The sequence below is a fragment of the Corvus kubaryi genome, unplaced genomic scaffold, assembly GCF_017639235.1.
Source record: "Corvus kubaryi isolate FWS band 111438036 unplaced genomic scaffold, C.kubaryi_AGA036_p1.0 133, whole genome shotgun sequence".
NCBI classification, from domain to species: Eukaryota; Metazoa; Chordata; class Aves; order Passeriformes; family Corvidae; genus Corvus; species Corvus kubaryi.
Genome location: NW_024580667.1, coordinates 35,315,773 through 35,333,267, shown reverse-complemented (window position 1 = coordinate 35,333,267; position 17,495 = coordinate 35,315,773). Strand labels below are relative to the sequence as shown.

The 17,495-nt window shown below is 41.6% G+C and overlaps 1 protein-coding gene across 5 annotated transcripts in view; it reads left to right on the top strand.

Annotated features, from left to right (window-relative positions):
- The window catches only part of FARP1 (FERM, ARH/RhoGEF and pleckstrin domain protein 1), a 204,294-nt gene extending 187,467 nt beyond the window's left edge, over positions 1-16,827 (top strand). For 4 of the 5 annotated variants that reach the window (XM_042043425.1, XM_042043406.1, XM_042043395.1 and 1 more), the window contains 10 exons: positions 706-943; positions 2,950-3,080; positions 6,108-6,176; positions 8,103-8,192; positions 9,269-9,351; positions 9,687-9,799; positions 10,308-10,471; positions 12,935-13,042; positions 13,993-14,144; positions 15,231-16,827. In XM_042043425.1, coding sequence (XP_041899359.1) covers positions 706-943; positions 2,950-3,080; positions 6,108-6,176; positions 8,103-8,192; positions 9,269-9,351; positions 9,687-9,799; positions 10,308-10,471; positions 12,935-13,042; positions 13,993-14,144; positions 15,231-15,312 — 1,230 coding nt within the window. In that variant the 3' untranslated portion in view covers positions 15,313-16,827. Of the gene's footprint in view, positions 1-705; positions 944-2,949; positions 3,081-6,107; positions 6,177-8,102; positions 8,193-9,268; positions 9,352-9,686; positions 9,800-10,307; positions 10,472-11,867; positions 12,005-12,934; positions 13,043-13,992; positions 14,145-15,230 lie in introns of all 5 variants that reach the window. The other variant, XM_042043434.1, reaches the window with a different exon arrangement.
- The last annotated feature ends 668 nt before the right edge of the window (positions 16,828-17,495 follow it).

The following is a 17,495-nucleotide window of genomic DNA, read 5'->3' as shown; positions in this document are numbered from 1 at the left end:
AATACTGTGGAATTGTTTTAAGGGGGAGTTGTGAATATCTGTGATGCTGAGACCTAAATGGAGTTACATATTTCATGCAAACCTCATTCATTGCTGGTGTGCAGCTCCCTTGCTGGCAGTGGGATTATTTAGAAACAGCACTAAGGAGAAGAGGACGTAGTCCAAGGATGAAGAGCTTGTAGCATACCCATTTCTGTCATGCAACGCCTCTGTTTTTGTGTTTGTTCCGTTTCCCAGGTGATGCAACTTCTCGTTAATAAGAGGAGAGCAGAAGCTAGAAGTCCATTTGCCTGCATCTCAGTTCCCCAAAACCACCTAAGGGAACTGGGGCATCTAAATCCCTTTGTCCTTTTAGAAAATCCCATTCACGTTTTTTTGCTGTCTCCATTGCACCTACTTGCATGAGCTGTGTTCATGTCATCTCCTTGCCTTTGGATTTCTCACTGATAAGAGACTTAGTTTTGTTGAATCATGTACTTTTGTTTTCCTGGGAATGCAGAGGGGGTGGGGGGGTCTGCTTCAAATGAGTAATGCTTTTTTCTCCTTGGCAAGTGAATATCAGAGCCATTGTGTTGTACAGTGATTTTGTTTGCAAAATCCCTACTGCTGTGCTAGTTGGATGTGTTATTGGATTAGGTATGGGCTGAGTCATGTCTCTCAGTGATTGTTAAGAGAGAGCCTCCTCTTTTCTTTGATGCATAAAAGCAACTGACAGTTCACCTGCGAAAGCACAATGAGATTTTAATGGAGCTGGAGAATGGGATCAAGAACTCTCGCAAGCTGGAGACGTTTTGCAGAGATTTTGAACTCCAGAAAGTCTGCTACTTGCCTCTCAATACCTTCCTCCTCAGACCTTTACACAGGCTTATGCACTACAAGCAGATAATGGAGAGGCTTTGCAAGCACTACCCTCCAAGCCACATAGACTTCAGGGATTCAAGAGGTAAGTAAGAGAAAAGACATCAGTTCTTGGAGCTGGGGAATGGCATCCAAATCCATTAGAGGCGTACGGCTGGAGAAAAAGATTTTTTTTTTTTTTAAGCCTACATCAAAAGAGGATTGAGTTGCAAAATCCAGCCCTCAGAACACCATAAACAGTACGATTAAGGTTGCTCTTCTATACACATTATGCCACAGTCTGGGCAGGTACTTGGAACAGAATTCTGCTGGGGGTTATTAAACATACAGAAATGAGAGCAGGTTCAGGAAGTCTCTTGAACTGAAAACAGTTGGGAGGTTGGGAGGGAGCACAGGGAATATACCATATGTGCTTGTGTTGTTCCTAGCTTTCCCTAGAGATCCTCTAATAACACAAAATACTAGCCCAGGTGAACCTTTGGTCTGACCCAGTAGGGCTGTTGTTATTATGTCTAACTGTTATTTGTCTTTTTTTTCAAGACATACAATTTGCTCTGTTACCATTTCCGTGTTTCAGGAGCTCAAAGCAGCCAGCATGGGTTGGTTTTGGGTTTGGGGTTGGTTTTTTTTTTTTTTCAAACATGAAGAAATTGCTCTCCTGTAGCCTGAACTCGCTGCCTGCCATTTCTTTCTGATGGTTTGCTCTCCTTCCTCCTTGCCCCCATCCTCCACACCTCTTGTAAGCTTTGTGTGGTTAAGGATAACTCCGTTATCTGGACAGCATTGGTGAAGATCTGTGGAAGAGCTTGGGCAGGGAGCAGCGCTCAGCACGACTGCTCCCAGGCATAAGGTGTGAGCTGAGCTCCCTCAGATTCTGTGGGATGAGACCCACAGCAGGCAGTGCCCAGAATGCAGAGCCAACCTGACCTGTGGCAATAGGAAGTGCCACAGAGACCTGTGACACTGGAGTGCTGTGTGACACAGGTGTTGGCCCAAATGTCGCTGCTGCCTGAATGATCTCAAACAAGGCAGCAAGTAGTGCCTGCATTTTTTTCAGCCAAGGCTAGAGGATGAGGATGATGTGTCCATTCTCCTCTCCCCAGAGAGAGTAGCAGTCTGATTCCTGCTCCACTTTTGTAAAGGATACGAACATGAGATTCACAGGTGAAAATAAGAGAACATGAGAAGGACAGTGTGACTTAGAGACCCCATCACTCTGGGATCAGTCTCTCACTAAGGTGTTTACAGATTCTTCTTAAAGGTCATAGTCTACAGGAAGCAAAAAAAAAAGTAAATTGATTCCCAGCAGAGAGCATAGGTCTCCCACTAGCAGGTGGATGAACTGAGCAATGATGTAAGAAGGAGAATGGAACCGCTGTTACTGTTTATGTGGCTGTGGTTTTTTAACACAAATGGCTGTAACTGCTCTTCTGGCACTGAAGTCAGCCTGTGTCTTTGGCCCATTCAGAGACTGCCCACCCATCCAGGTGTATCAAGGCTGGTGCTCCCATACGTGATGGCACAGGCAGTGTCTTTGGAGAGAATGGAGTAGAGCTGTGAGGTGGCTCAGTGATGTGCAGCCGTTTGGTTGTTCTCGAGGGTGGGACTGAGGACAGACCCCAAGATGTTTGCCATCTGAAATGATACAATAAGTGACACTGCCATTTCCTGCTGTTTTCGAATAGGAACCTGACCCAGTGTGCTGCAAGCAGGGGGGAAAATGCTTTTTTTTCAAGCATAAAGAGCATCCCTAGATTGATCAGAGTTGTAGGAATTTAAGTCCTTTATGAAAACTCATTCACTGGTGCTCTGGATTGACCCTACTGTACTTAAAAAGTTCCTGTGGCTAAAAGAGAGCAAACTTTTGGTTTAGGAAAATAGACTGTCTCTTCATCACAACATTCCACCCCTTCCACGGTGTAAGATGATGTTCAGAGTTTGTGTGGGTTTTAGTCTGCCTGAGTAGCTTTATGCTCTCCAGAAGAGTAGCACAAGGAGGTTCCTGAGCTGGGTACTGCCGACAAAAGCTGTATTTCTTTTTGAACATTCTTGTAAATTTTTAATAAGCACTTTATGGATTTGTCCATCTAGCTGCTTTGGCTGAGATTTCTGAAATGGTGGCTCAGCTCCACGGTAATATGATAAAGATGGAGAATTTCCAGAAGCTGCATGAACTGAAGAAAGACTTGATAGGCATGGACAATCTGGTGATCCCAGGAAGGGTAAGTAACAGAGTTGGGATCAAGATTTGATACAATTTCAAATCATTAGGTATGTTTTAAAAACCTGTTTATTAGGGGCAGGTGTGAAATTGCCTTTCCTCAAACAAACCTTTTTCTGTCACTAAAAACTGTCAGATGTAAACATAATAATGCCAAATGTCATGGTTTAACCCCAGCCAGCAGCCAAGACCCACACAGCTGCTTGCTCACTGCCCCAACAACAGGACCAGGGAGAGAATCAGAAGGGTAAAAGCAAGAGCACTCGTGGGTTGAGATAAGGACAGTTTAATAGGGAACGCAGAAGCCACACACACAAGCAAAGCAAAATAAGGAGTTCATTCACTGCTTCCCATGGGCAGGCAGGTGTTCAGCCACCTCCCGGAGAGCAGGGCCCCATCACGTGTAATGGGGAGTTGAAATGCCATCACTCCAAATGTCTCCCTCCTCCTTCTTCTTCCCTCCACTTTACATACTGAGCATGATGTCATCTGGTCTGGAATATCCCTTTGGTCAGTTGGGGTCACCTGTCCTGGCTGTGTCTCCTCCCAACCTCCCATGCACCTCCAACTTCCTCACCAGCGTGGCAGTAGGAAAAGCAGAAAAGGCCTTGGCTCTGTGTAAGCCCAGCTCAGCAGTAACAAAAACATCTCTTTATTATCAACCCTGTGTTCAGCTACTTGTGCCCAGCACAAATCCAAGACACAGCCCCATAGCAGCCATGGTGAAGAAACTAACTCTACCCCCAGCTGAAACCAGCACACCATAGAAAACAGCACCTTTAAAGCAGGAAAGGCAATCCTCTTTATTACCTTTTTACTGATTCTTTAAGCTCTGTCTTTTGTATAGATTTGGACAGTTTTAGGAAATTTCAAATATCTTTTACAACAGAGGCAATAAAAATGGAGTATTTATCACAGCATTCAGAACTTGAGCAGTTGCACATTTTATGCTGCCCTTATTTTCTTTTCCCAGCCCTCGATGCTCGAGCTTGACAGATTAAAGACAAGTAAGGTTATTTGTGCTGGGGTACCTTCAGCCCTTTCACCATGCCTTGCTTTGAAACTCATGGCCCTGGGGAGGAGCAGTCTCTTCAGTCTACATGTAACATTAGGCAATAATTTTTGAGACAGTGTTGCCTTAAATAAACACTTTTAATTCTGGTATAAGAATACCAACATCTCTTTTTTACTTACCATGCTTTTTTAAAAGCGAAGGCTCATTTCAGAAGAAATGAGCCACTGTGTAATATTTGTAGCCTTTTTTATTTTCCTAGGCAAATGTATCTGTGTGTGCAAACTTGACAGTTGTCTGTTGCTGAAGTAGTTTCCTCCCCATCCCCTTGACTTTTGTGTGTAATACCCAAAACCAGAACGTGCAGCCAGGTTTGAAGTTGATGTGCCATTGGGAAGGCAGTGCTGAGCACAGGTATTTCTGGATTTGTGGCTGTTCTCCACTCCCTCCCTTTACATCTTCCCTGTCTCCAAGCAGCTGCCACAGCTCATGTTTCTTTCTAGTGATCCACAGACTGTTCACATCCTTGGCAAGCCCCTCGGGACATTTCACAGCCTGTGCATCTCTCTGTCACATGAAATTAAATGCTGTCATTGGGTGTTTCTGCTACCCTCGTCTATTTAAAGTCTGAGCAGTCTTCCTGTCCTAGGAAGTTCAAGGAAAAGGCAGATGGGGGGGCAGAAGTTGTTCGCCTGCCAAGGCAAGAAGCATTGGCCACCACGCTCTGGCACATGCCCAGGGTGTTGCTGCTTCCAGCCCTTTGGCTGCTCTTCTGGCTCTGACTCAAATCCCTGCCCTTGTGCAGGCAGGGCTGGGAGGCAAATGCCACTGTAACCCCATCCTCTTCAGGTTGTCCCAGAGCGGGATGTCTGCTGCTGCCAAGCTGGTTCCTGTGCTGGACATGAAAACCTCTCGTGGCTGGTTGTACGGGCAGGTGGCAGTGACCTGCAGCTCTGGAGTGGTCACCACCGCTGGCTGTGGTGGTGTTGAGCCTGCCAGGGACTATCAGGTGGTACCACACGGTACTAATTGTGATTAATATTCCTTGGAGGCCAACAACAGCTTCCAGTGGCCTCTCTGGTAGCATGAGCCTACTGTGGTATAGGGATAACCTCCTCTAGCCACGTTTCCACCCTTTAGCCCATAGGCAGTGCAGGTGGGGGCACTGGACACACCACAGCAAGCCTAAGGTGTTCAGATTGGTTCTCTGAACAGGTTAATCTTAGCCAGCTTATTCCTAAATGCAGGTGATTTAGGTGCTTTATACAGGAGTAGAATGACCTTAGAAAGACTGTAGTAAATAAATATAAACCTCTTAGCAGAAGTTGGAGGGAGAAAAATTATATGAAAAATGGTATTTTCGTGGATTTCAGAGAAATATAAGGGTGAGTTACTACATAGTTCACAGTAAGCCCAGGAAATCCAGCTTTATGAAAGTTTCAGATGTGCTACTTTTCCTCTATTTCCATCCCTAAACATTCTTAAACACTATGATCTGAATTAATGTGCTGTATTATATGACATGGATGGCGCTGGGATAACCCACACTGCCAGACAAATGTCTTTCTTTGTCTGCTGCTCATGGTGATGTTGAGTTGTCTAGCTGGTGTAACATTGCAGTGAATGAGGGCAATGTATGCCACATGCACCACAGAAGATTACCAGTGGCTAACCAAGGACATATATATCATTAGTTTTTATGTCATTTGTGCTGTGAAAAATACTCATTTAAAACTGACAAAAGAGGGAGCTGTCTGAAGGAATTAATGTCAGGTAAAGACAATTTTGCGTAGCTGAATTTTCTTAAAATGAATGAAAGGAGTTTATCCTAAAGACAGTTACAAATGGAATTATCCTGTAAATTAGATTTCTAACATATTTAATAAAATTAAAAGTCTTGGTAACTGATAGTCAAGTCATTTGTATGACCAAGTAGTCATATTTCTCTTTACATACTTTAAAAAAATCATCATTTTTGCAGGAGATACATTTTTGTTTTGTGTTTGTTTCCCACAGGAGTTTATTAGACTGGGCAGTCTTAGTAAATTGTCTGGAAAAGGTTTACAGCAACGGATGTTCTTTCTGGTAAGCAAGAAGACAATTTTTCTTTATACAGTGAAATGTAACTCTAAGCATCTACTAGACATAACTGTTAGACTTGAATTTTGAATTACAGTAAGTATTTTTAGACAGCCTTATTTAAATTAACAAAGTACATCACCCGTGCAGCTGGTTGTTAAGAACCTAGATTTCTGTTCAAATCCAATATTCTCTTTGTAACTGCTTCTTACAAAGATAAAACTATTTTTCATATGACAATGTGAATATAATAATAAAATAATACCTCCTTGCACCTTGTTTTAAATAAGAGCAGAGTCATTGCAAAATGAAAAGTGGCACCAGGGATAGTGATTGTATTCAGGAAAGAAGATAAAGAGTGACTCCTGGTGATATGAACAATAATTCTCACAATGCTCTCAGAACACATTACGGAACCAAATTTTTCCATAAACCCTTCAGTTTCAGCATGAGTGCCCAGCATGTTGATGGACCTGCCTGTACTTGGAGATACATTTTGTGGCTTCTGAACTAGAAAAGTTTGTCTCCTCCCACCACTTTCACGTGACAGTGATCCCACTCTGTCTCTGATCCACAGGAGTCCACTGAATAGTTCCTCCTCTCTTTTCTTCCTACCCAGCTGATTTGCTGCCAAGCTCCCCATCTTACTGCTGCTGTGCACTTGGTGCTGGGGCCCTGGGATGCCCAGCAGAGTGCACAGATTTTTTTAGTGCACAAAACACTGAAGAGTCAGGGCACTGTGGCAGAAAAATGCTTTCTTGGCTTCTTGTGTGCAAAAGGTGAAGGCAGTGGCTGTGTAGAAAAGCTTGTGAGTGTGGTAGTTTTTACAAGGTGTTTGACATTTAATCTTTCAAATGGGCCAAAGATATAACCCAATAAGTCTACCTGGCTAGGATTATCCTCTGCCTTTAAAGGCACTGAAGAGGAAACCTAATGAATACAGTGCATATTTTCTTGCATACCAACAGATACTAGATGATGCCTTGGTATTATACCTGTATAAAACATTAAAAATCTGAGACTAGACTCTCAAGTCAGTTGCTCGCACTGCCAAAGAAGTCTTTTATCTGTCTTAAGTACCAGAATCTATTTGGAGGTAAAATCCCAGGTCAGTACTGTGGGATTCCACATACATGTGAATCATTGGCAAAATTAAATCCCCCTCTAGCGGCTGATCCACAAAGCTTTGTGAATTACTGCTGCTGCACTGTAGAGGTCTGTGGTGAGAGCTCTGTTTCACACCACAGACTGTGATTTTCTTAATGCAGACATCTGGTTTGAGAAAAATACCCTTTGACTCAGGTAGCCCAGTGAAAATACTCTGTTTATTTTATGGCAGCAAAATGCAGGCGGTCATTTGACATGCTTCAGACAACTGTTGTTACCTGCAGAAAGCTCTACGAATTGAGATTCTCAGTCTTGGTATTTTTAGCTTAAACCATCTACCTTAGAACAGGTCTCCCAGCTTCCTTCTGAATAGGGGGAGTAAAAGACAGCCACTCTGTTTATAAGGGCTGAGTTAGACACACCTCTTGGGCACGTTTTCTTATCTTTTCACTCAAAGCAGGAGTAAATATTGGTGAAACATACACCTTCTGTAGCTTCAAAGTGCAGCAGAGTGTGAAATGTACCACTCTGTTTCACTGCTGTTGAGGCTTGATAGTTCTGACCCAGAGATCACAAAGGGAGTATTAGAAGGCATTGGAAAATACCCAGTGGAAAATTATGGAGACATACCTAAAACTAGCTGGAAAGGAAGGCAGGCAAGATAACATTAGGTGGTGGAATGTCACAGAAGCTATTATTTTGGATTCATGCATTAGGATTGCCATATAAATACTCAGCTTTCCTGTATTCACCATTCTGATTTTTCTTTCACATACATACATGCCAACCAACATCATTCTAATGATGCTTATTCTTGCTTTTTAGTTCAATGATATCTTGTTGTACACAAGTAGAGGACTGACAGCATCCAACCAGTTTAAAGTCCATGGGCATCTTCCACTGTATGGCATGACAGTAAGTATTGTGAGAACTTAAGGGATTCATGCTTAAGTGGCCATTTGTGGTCCCACCTTAATTGCTTGATGCATTTCTGCTGGGCTGAAAACAGCAGCAGCGGGGGGTGTTCTCCGATTCCGTCTTGGGTTCGGCATCTGTTCCTGCAGCCTTCTGCACAGAGGTGATCACATAGCAAAAGTGAGGGGGAAAAGGCATTTTTGAGGGCTGCTTCCTCACAATGCAAACTTCCCTGGAGATGGGTTCTTGAATTTTTTTCAACCATTAATTTGACCATGATTCTTACAAGTAATTCATCACCAATTCACTATAGACACACAAGACAAGTAAACAGTAGCAACAATCTAATTTGTATAAAAAAGCATTTCCTAATGTTTCCATTTCTGTATCTTAGAGCCAAAGTAGTGGGAATCTGGCAGCAAAATGTCATTTGGAGCTCTTATTGCAATTCTTCTGGAAAACAGCCAGTTCAAGCCAACAGCACCTATTTACCTCTTTTTGCATTGTTCCAAAAATATTTTTGCTGATTTCAAAACACTTTCATTCCCTCCATTACTTTCAATGGAACTTCTCACTGGTTTGTATCTATTCTATACGGTTGTCCTGAGAATTGAGTTCAGTAGTCACTACCACGGTAACTGATTTTCTCTAAACACTTGCAAGGTTTCAAGTTTTATCTAGTGTTTCAAGGCATCTGCTCAGTTCTTGATGGCCATTTTGCCTGGACTTGCTCTGGACTTGCTCACAACAGAACTCTGCTATGCTGCAGTTTCCAGAGCACTCCCAGCCCTTTAACACATCCTTTTGTACAATAAATCACTCTTCTGATAAAAATACTTTCTTTGACACAAGGCAGACAAAGCCATGCTTTTGGTTTAAGAGGTTATTGCAGAACTTACTATTCTTCCAGCATGCAAGGCACTGTTTTTTTCCTCAATACCTAGCTCAAATTTGTTTGTGAGCATTTCTCCTAGTTTTCTTTTCCCCAATGGTAAGAGCTCAATTCAGTTCACTGTTTCACCTTAATAAATATGTGCTTCCTGCAATCTGACTGCATTTGGCCTTTTATCTCTCAGATGGAAGAAAGTGAGGAGGAATGGGGAGTTCCTCACTGTCTAACACTACGAGGTCAACACCAGTCCATCGTTGTTGCTGCAAGGTAATTCACTGGAGACAAAGTCCACATGTGCATTGTATTTCTCTGCAGCTATCACAGTGGGACAGAGAGGCATCATTTTGTTTGTATTTGCTCCTAAAACACTCTCCTCAAAGGTATATTCTTTTGTGAAAGCCACTTGTTAAGAAAAAAGTGGATGGGACATAATAGAGTTACAATTGTGCAAGCTGGAACCAAAACTAAGCTATCAGGAAAAAAAAAGTAGCATCTTGTGTCTGAATTTATTTAATTCAGAAGTAAGCTCGGCTTGTGTCTATTTCTTAGAGTTTGCTTTCAGCCTGTATGAAAGTGAATAAAACCTGAATTTTCATTGTTAGTACCCGTGCTGAAATGGACAAATGGACTGAGGACATCCAGATGGCAATAGACCTGGCAGAGAAAAGCAGTGGCCCTGCCCCAGAGTTACTGGCAAGCAGCCCACCTGATAATAGTAAGTAAATGCCAGAGAATAAGGTTTATTCACTTTTGTCAATATGATTGGTGGTTGCTTCTAAGCAAAGTGGTGAAAACTGCTGGCCATAGGTCAAACTGATACATTGAAAGTGGATTTATATACATATATATGTATAGATATATTGATATATGTGCCATTTTAATTTTCTTGTTGATGTTAGCAGAAAGTTTCATTGAATAGAGAAGTGACTTAAGCATAATGATTCCAGGAACTATTTAACACGATTTGGGCAGTGCCTGTCCTTGGAAGGTATTAAAAACACCAACAAAGCATGGTAGTTAGTCTTTAATTCTAACATTTGCAGAAACACATAAAATAATTATATAAAATATAATAATCTATTTAAAGTCTGCACAAAATTATTTCTAAAATGGTGTTTTAAAATTAGTTCACAATACTGTGGACAGAATGGATTGTTTAATTTTTCCAATTATATATGTTGTTGCATAGAGGAAGAAAGATGCTTTTTCCCTGCATTTCATAGAGTCTCCTGATGAAACTACTGTAGACCAGGAATCTGAGGACGACCTCAGTGCATCCCGCACCTCACTCGAACGTCAGTCACCACACCGTGGCAACACTACGGTGCACGTCTGCTGGCACAGAAATACCAGTGTTTCAATGATCGACTTTAGTGTTGCTGTGGAGGTATCTGCCTCAGAACGACCTGAACTGCAGCTCCAGGCTCGCTTTTGAATGACAATTTCCTTTTTGCTCCTCCTTAACAAGTGCACTGCTCCCTTGTCTCCTTCTGGGGAAGTTTCAGGCACGCTTATTAAACCGCCTCCCTTATCCTCAAATGCTGGCATAAACCGTCACTCAAGAAGCACGTATCTGCTCCTGTCGTGCACCTCTGTACCGTTAGAGCAGTAATTTTCATAGAAGCAACTGTCCAGAAAAAAAGCTGATGCCCTTTAAAATGTAAAGCAGTTCAAACTGTCTTAATGCTTTCAGTTACAGAGGCATTAAGTCATTGCTCGAGCGGAAAGGATATTGTCTTTAGCTGCTGCAGCCAGAGTTTTAATTATGTGTATTACTAACTTATTTCTTTACCTAGCCATCTTTTCTGGAACCTTGTCTCATTGCTCAGTCTCATCTGCTTTTTCTTTATTTGCATTTTCCACCTCAAAACAAACCCCGTTTTTTACTCCTCTGATCACAGCTAAGCCAATTTGATCCACAATTGTTAATTCTGTATGCAACAGCCGAGGTGCAGACATTGTCTTTTCAAAGATTGAAACTACCTAGCTCAGTGTAGGTTTTACAATGAGGTGGTAAGCCTGCTGTGGTGTTCTTCCTTCACCCAAGAGAGTCCAAGGAGCTCTGCGTACTTTATCACAGCCCTCATCAAATGGAAATTTATGCTCTATGAAAATGGAAAAAGGAATCTTAAAGCTGAGTGGATTTGCACTCAAGTGGCAGCCCTCAGACATCAGGCCCCCATTGCTCTAGAGAAGATGCACTGATGCAGAACATAGTGATGCAAGGAAAAACATATTCACAGGTTGTGTAACTGCCTCTGTTTTTAAACAGGAGGTGAGTTTGTTGCTGAAATATTACAAGATTATTCTGTACTAAAAAATGCTGACTGTAGAGCCTCATTTCAATTCCACGTAGGTGGGATTTTCTGCTCTTTGTGCCCTTTATACCCTATATCCTGCAAGGGAGGAATAGTTCAGCACAGGACAAGGTCTCGTATTTTTCCCTAAAGCAGAGGGCTTATTACAAATAGATATAAAACTTACACCAGTGACTCATTCTAATGATTAAAACATTCAGTTAGGCAAATCTAACTAAGTCTGAGATCAGTGCTCATTGTTGCTCATTTTTGTTCCTTCCCTGTGCCTCAAATGAACACAAAGCAGCGAAGACCAAGCACACCCTGGAGCCATGCGTTGTTCTGTGAAAACATCTTCAGCTCCACTGCTGCTCCATGCGTGGCAGGTCCCACTCATGCTCACGTCATTCTGTCGGTGACTCTCACTTCAGCATTGTCGTTTATTTTCTTTGTGTCTCTCCCTCCTTTCTGTCTCTCTCGTGGTAGAAGATCCTCTCTCTGTCAGTGACTGTTCCTCCCTACCTGCTGGACTGATCAGTGATCAGCGGCCTGTTTCCATTTCATATGTCTGCTGGTACCGAATGCAAAGCCTGTCCTTTTATGATATCCTCCAGAGTAATGAGGTAACAGAAAATTAAGGAGTACACCTGTGACTTAGAGCAAGGAGGCAGTAGGCCAGAAATCAGAGAATAGGATGATTTAAAGGAAAGGCTTTAATGCATATCCAAGGCTGGTGAAAACAGAACTTTTTTAAGACTCCTTCATTTGTAGTAGCTACACCAAGACCCCCAGATTTTGACTATTAAGCTTTACAGATTAAGTTATTAGCTTCTGTATTAGATAAAGAGAATGATGTAAACAGCTGTTGTGATCGAGGCAGGAGCCCTCACAGTCAACAAGGAATGGGAAGTCATTAATAATTCACTGAGAACTCCTGTTCATTTGCAAGGAACAATGATGGTCTGCTTTCCATCTTCACTATGTGAAGAGCAGTTTCTTCAACCAGCCATTAAATACATGTACTTGGTTATGGCTTTCTCCTCCTTTTTGTTAAACTATCCAAAATCCAGCTAAAAATAAGGTTAAAGGTCCTTGTTTTTGAAATCTTTGAAAAGTACCATGTGAGCTCTCTGGTTACAGAGACCACAGTCTCTATGTGCAATTCTAAAGTATGTCATAATTTTCCTTTACATCACAAATTCATGTCAGACTTTCTGTTTCCATTCTATTCACGTATCATTCTAAAAGAACAGAGTAGGATTAACAAGACTGAAATGTAGTAATATATTGCTGAAAGCCATCTCCATGGATAAAATGATTAGTGTAGTAGCATTGAGTTTTCAGAAATACCCAGCTGCAAACAAAAAAATACATTACATAAAGTACTACTCAGCAGTAGAAAAATGCAGAAGAAAAGTACGTCCATTCAATTGAAGCATTTTCATGTACAACCAGGTCACATAAAACCAGATAAAAGCAAATTATTTTTCTTACAATAATTAAGCTTCAGGTACTTTTCACTGTTTTACTTGGCTGCTTTTGATCTGTTTCAGAACCAGCTGTCTGGAAATCTCCTAAGAAAATTCAAAAACAGCAATGGGTGGCAGAAGCTATGGGTGGTGTTCACCAACTTCTGCATGTTCTTCTATAAATCGCACCAGGTAACCAACTGGGCAAGTGTGAGTGGCTGGAGAAGACAGTATGAGGTTCTTTTCCGAAGAGGGACAGCTCCACACACAGCCTTCACTGCCACTGGCACACAGAGCAGGGCACACTCTGTTCTTGGGTCAGTTCTTTCCTGAAGCTTTCAACAGTCACAGTACAGATCATTCTTGAAAGCACAGCAGAGCTCACCACTGCTCAGAAGCTGCGGTGCAAGTTTAAACCAGGCTTTTCTCTTGCACAAATTCTAAGATCATTACAATTAAAAACTTAAAAATGACTTAAAAATTTTGTTTACCATTGCTGACACTTAAGCCAAACAAGAGAGAACAGCAGTCACTGATTTAGTCCACCTGAGCAAACATCTGGGATTTCTGTCTAGAATCTGCTGGACTTTTGCATCTGTTTGAGCAGGGCATAAGCACAAAGTAACTTGAGTTGCTACATTGTGTTTTCATGTTATAGAAATCCTTAATGATTAAAGGAGGAATTGGAGGATATTCTACACGTAAGAGGGATGAAGAAATCATTTGCCATACAGTAAAAGGACTTTAGCAGTGAACCTGCCAGGTGGCCAGCACACCTCTAAAGGAGTAGGTGTTTGCAAGGCAAGGATGAACCTGTGTGGTGCCCTGCCAGTGGCAAATGATGGAGCCTTATGTTCATCAGTTTGAAAGTAGTGAAACTCCAAGATATCAGCCAGCTTTCCTTCAAGGGAGTACTGATAGGATCAGCCTGCAGCAGATCCTTATGCGAAGGGTCTATAATGATGACCAACTGAAAGTACCAGACAATTAATTTTATTGCAATTGTATAAATCTGTTATTTTTCTGCACATGTAGAAATGCAGTGACCTTTAAATGAGTGTGTAGCTGCCTTCCATTTACTTACGTGCTCTCTTTACTTAAGGGCATTTGATCTCACAGCACTTTCCATCATATCTTTTCAGGACAATCATCCTTTAGCCAGCCTTCCTTTATTGGGCTATTCACTTACCCTTCCTTCTGAATCTGAAAACATTCACAAAGATTATGTGTTCAAGCTGCATTTCAAATCCCATGTGTACTACTTCAGGGCTGAAAGTGAATACACCTTTGAAAGGTAAGTTTGTTTTCTTTTAGAGAAATTTTTTGTTAAATTCCAGGAGCATTCTTCCAAAGGTGAGTAGATGCAAAGTTTAATAAATTGGTTCAGTAATACACGCACATGGTTCAGCACAACTGGAGAAAGAACCTTTAAAATTATAAAAGAAATTTTAAACCTGATACCGCTAAAATCAAATGATTGGTTTTGATGATATGGAAGCAGTAATAGTAATTACTGCAAAACCTGGAATTATCCAATCAAAATTGATCAGGCTGGCTGTATGGGGAGCTCCATATCTCAGACTTCAGGAAGCATGTGAACAGATCACAGGACATCTCAGTAGCTCTTCAGAATAGCTTTGCTTCCTCTAGTACAACTTCATGGAAAATCCACACCTGAAATAAAATACCAGTTTTTATAGAAGCAGCTGTTCCTACTACATATTTATGCCACTTCACCATGTAATTTTTACACTTCCCACTGAACATCAGATACATGGAGAGCTGGGGAAAAGGCACTACTCCTCCTAATTTGTGGTTTGTGATTGTTCATACATGGAACTAATTTAGTCCTTTTATATGAGGCATGAGCATGTCAAAAATCATGACATCTTCGTCAAAGAAAGCTATTCTTAACTTTTAGCCATGTCAGTCTAAAACTATAAACGAGGCAGATTGTGGGAAAGTGGTGATAAAATAAAACCACACAATGCCTTTATCAGTTCTAGGAAAAAGAAGTAGAAATTGCAGCTAAAGTACATTTTTTTGCTCTTAAATTAAGAATGGTTGATCTCAATTGCTCATTGCTTGGACAACTCAGAAAAAAGATACTTGGTGTCTGCAGAGCAAGTAAAACTACTACTAACTTCATGAGTTTTGGGTCCCATACCTGCTGTCTGTTCTCTCTAAACCTCCTTACAGTCATGGCAATTGTGTGGATCCACTTGACTTCAGATAGACTTAGGGGTGAAGTAGGAAGATGCTCCCACAGGCACTGAAAATCAAACTGTACAACCAATAGCACAGACCGTATCTGTCAAGAAATCCTTCCCTGGGAACTGACCTTTCTTTTGTTTGTGCCTCTCCTCGTGCCTCCTCACAGATGGATGGAAGTGATCCGAAGTGCCACCAGCTCTGCCTCACGCCCTCGAGCTCTGAGTCACAAAGAGCCTCACGCCTATTGACAGCTAAACAAGCCGTTGTATTGATTGTCCAGCAGCTGCTGATTTTCTAGAGGACATTTGAAACTCTTTTTCTCCCTCCAAGTTTAAGAAAACTTACACTTTGGTAAAAGAAGAGAATAAGTATGGTTTTGCAGAATCTTTCACAATTCCTCAGCAAAACTGTTTAAGTTCTCCGTATATACAAACTAGTTTACCATCATCCCAGTGGCTGCGGTTTGTTTCATGTCTTGTATTTTGTCATTCTGTGCTGTTTTTAGCTTGTGCCAGTATTAAAATATTGTCCTTATTAGAGTGCCAAATGCCAAAAGACAGTTTGTTGCCTCAAAGATTGCACCTAAAAAAACTCCCAGATGACTGAAATCTGAAAACTTTCTCCTCTGAGGCAAACACTATTTTCTTCTCTTTTCATAAAAGTATATTATTTTTTTTTACCATGTTAATCTGTAGACTGCTGGGCTTTTAAATGTAGATGGATTTTCACAATATAGAATATAATTATATATACAGCAAGCAGTCTAACAGGAATGAGATAACTTTCAGATTTCATGCTTTTTTTCTCAGTCTTTCTACATTTAATCAGCAACAATTTACTAATTTTCTATGTTTAACAAGGAAACAGTTTACAGCTCATTCTCATTTCCCTTTGGGGTTACAAATCCATGTGGTATAAATAAAGTATAGGGTTCTTACCTAACCATTTTCTTGGTGCAAGTTGACCAAATTGTTCATCTGTTGGCTTTGAAAAGTGAGTACTACTTGGAAGACAAAAAATCTTTAAAATAATCCAGTGCAATATTATTTGGGCTGTTAATGTACTGTGAATGGTATGTACAAGAAGAAATTAAAGGCTGTGGTGACATTCTGCTGTTTGTTTTACGAACTTGAAAGAAAACCTGTATGCTACAAGAACCGCAGCTATTTGTGATTCATTTGTAACGTTTTGGTAACTAAACTGCTCTAAGCTTTAGTACTGGGGGTACTACTGAAGCCCCAAGTTTTCATTCTGCTTGCTACACATCCCAAATTGACTTCCAGTTTATTGTTGGAATTTCAGTCTCTTCCTCTCTCTCCCGGGGCTCAGGCAGAGAGAGTGACTTACACAACCTGCAGCCGAATTACCTATTTTGTATGCCTGGCTTTAACAGCAGCTGGCACTCCATTTTGGATAAGCTGGTGGTGCACTGAGAAGGTTGGCAGCACTGTATCTACAAGGCTTAGATGCCTTTGCTCAAGTTTTAAGAAACACTGTTACCAGGGTGATGTAAAACTTCCATTAGCAGAAGTTTGATGTGCTGGTAACCCCCATCACCATTACATGCCTTGGAGGAAGCACAGTGCTAAGCAGAGGGGGCCTGAAGGTCAGTCTGGGAAATGAAGCTGGGAAGTTCGATCCCTGCTTTTTCTTCATCCAGCTCCTCACTTTGTTAATGGCTTATCTGTGTGCAATGTGTAAAATGGCTTCTTACAGCTTTGCTCACAACAAAAGGGAATAAAATACCTCACAATACCATTGTACATATGCCTGTTTTGAGACAGTAAAGACTTCTTTCTATTACCCCCGACCTCAAACATACCTCCATCCAAGATGAGGATGGGTTCCTAACCCCTTAGGACATGCAGCAGTCCCCATGGCCAAATCCAAGCACACCTTGACAAAGGGAAACTCTTTTCAGAGCATTTCCTTCAGCTGCATGGAAACTTTCAGCCCCCTGGACAGGTAGCATTCTGCAGTTGCTCTTTTCCTCAGCTATTGCCCCTGGCTCTCCATACCAACGCAATAATCACACCTACCCTAGAGCATTGCCTCTGCCTAGGATGTGCTAAGGACAAACTTGGAAGCTAGGTAGGAAAATCTGAAGCCCATTTTCCCAGCTGCAGCGCCCACTGCCTTGTCCATTCCAAGCCTGTGACCCACCTCAGTATTAACAGAATTCCAGTGCTTCAGGACTGACCTGGACTGTGACCAATGATCTGTGTAGCGAGGAGAAGACGAAATAACACAGCATAAATGAACAACAACTCAGCTGCAGCCTTACTGGTCTGGAACAACAATGCTGAAAAAGCAACAGCACTTGATGTTGCTATGAAGTAAAAGGCTGCAGACCTGATCCCACCAAAAATTATTATTACTGAGTGGTGTAGTGGTTTGGTCCAAAATACTCATTACTGTTTATCTGCTGTGA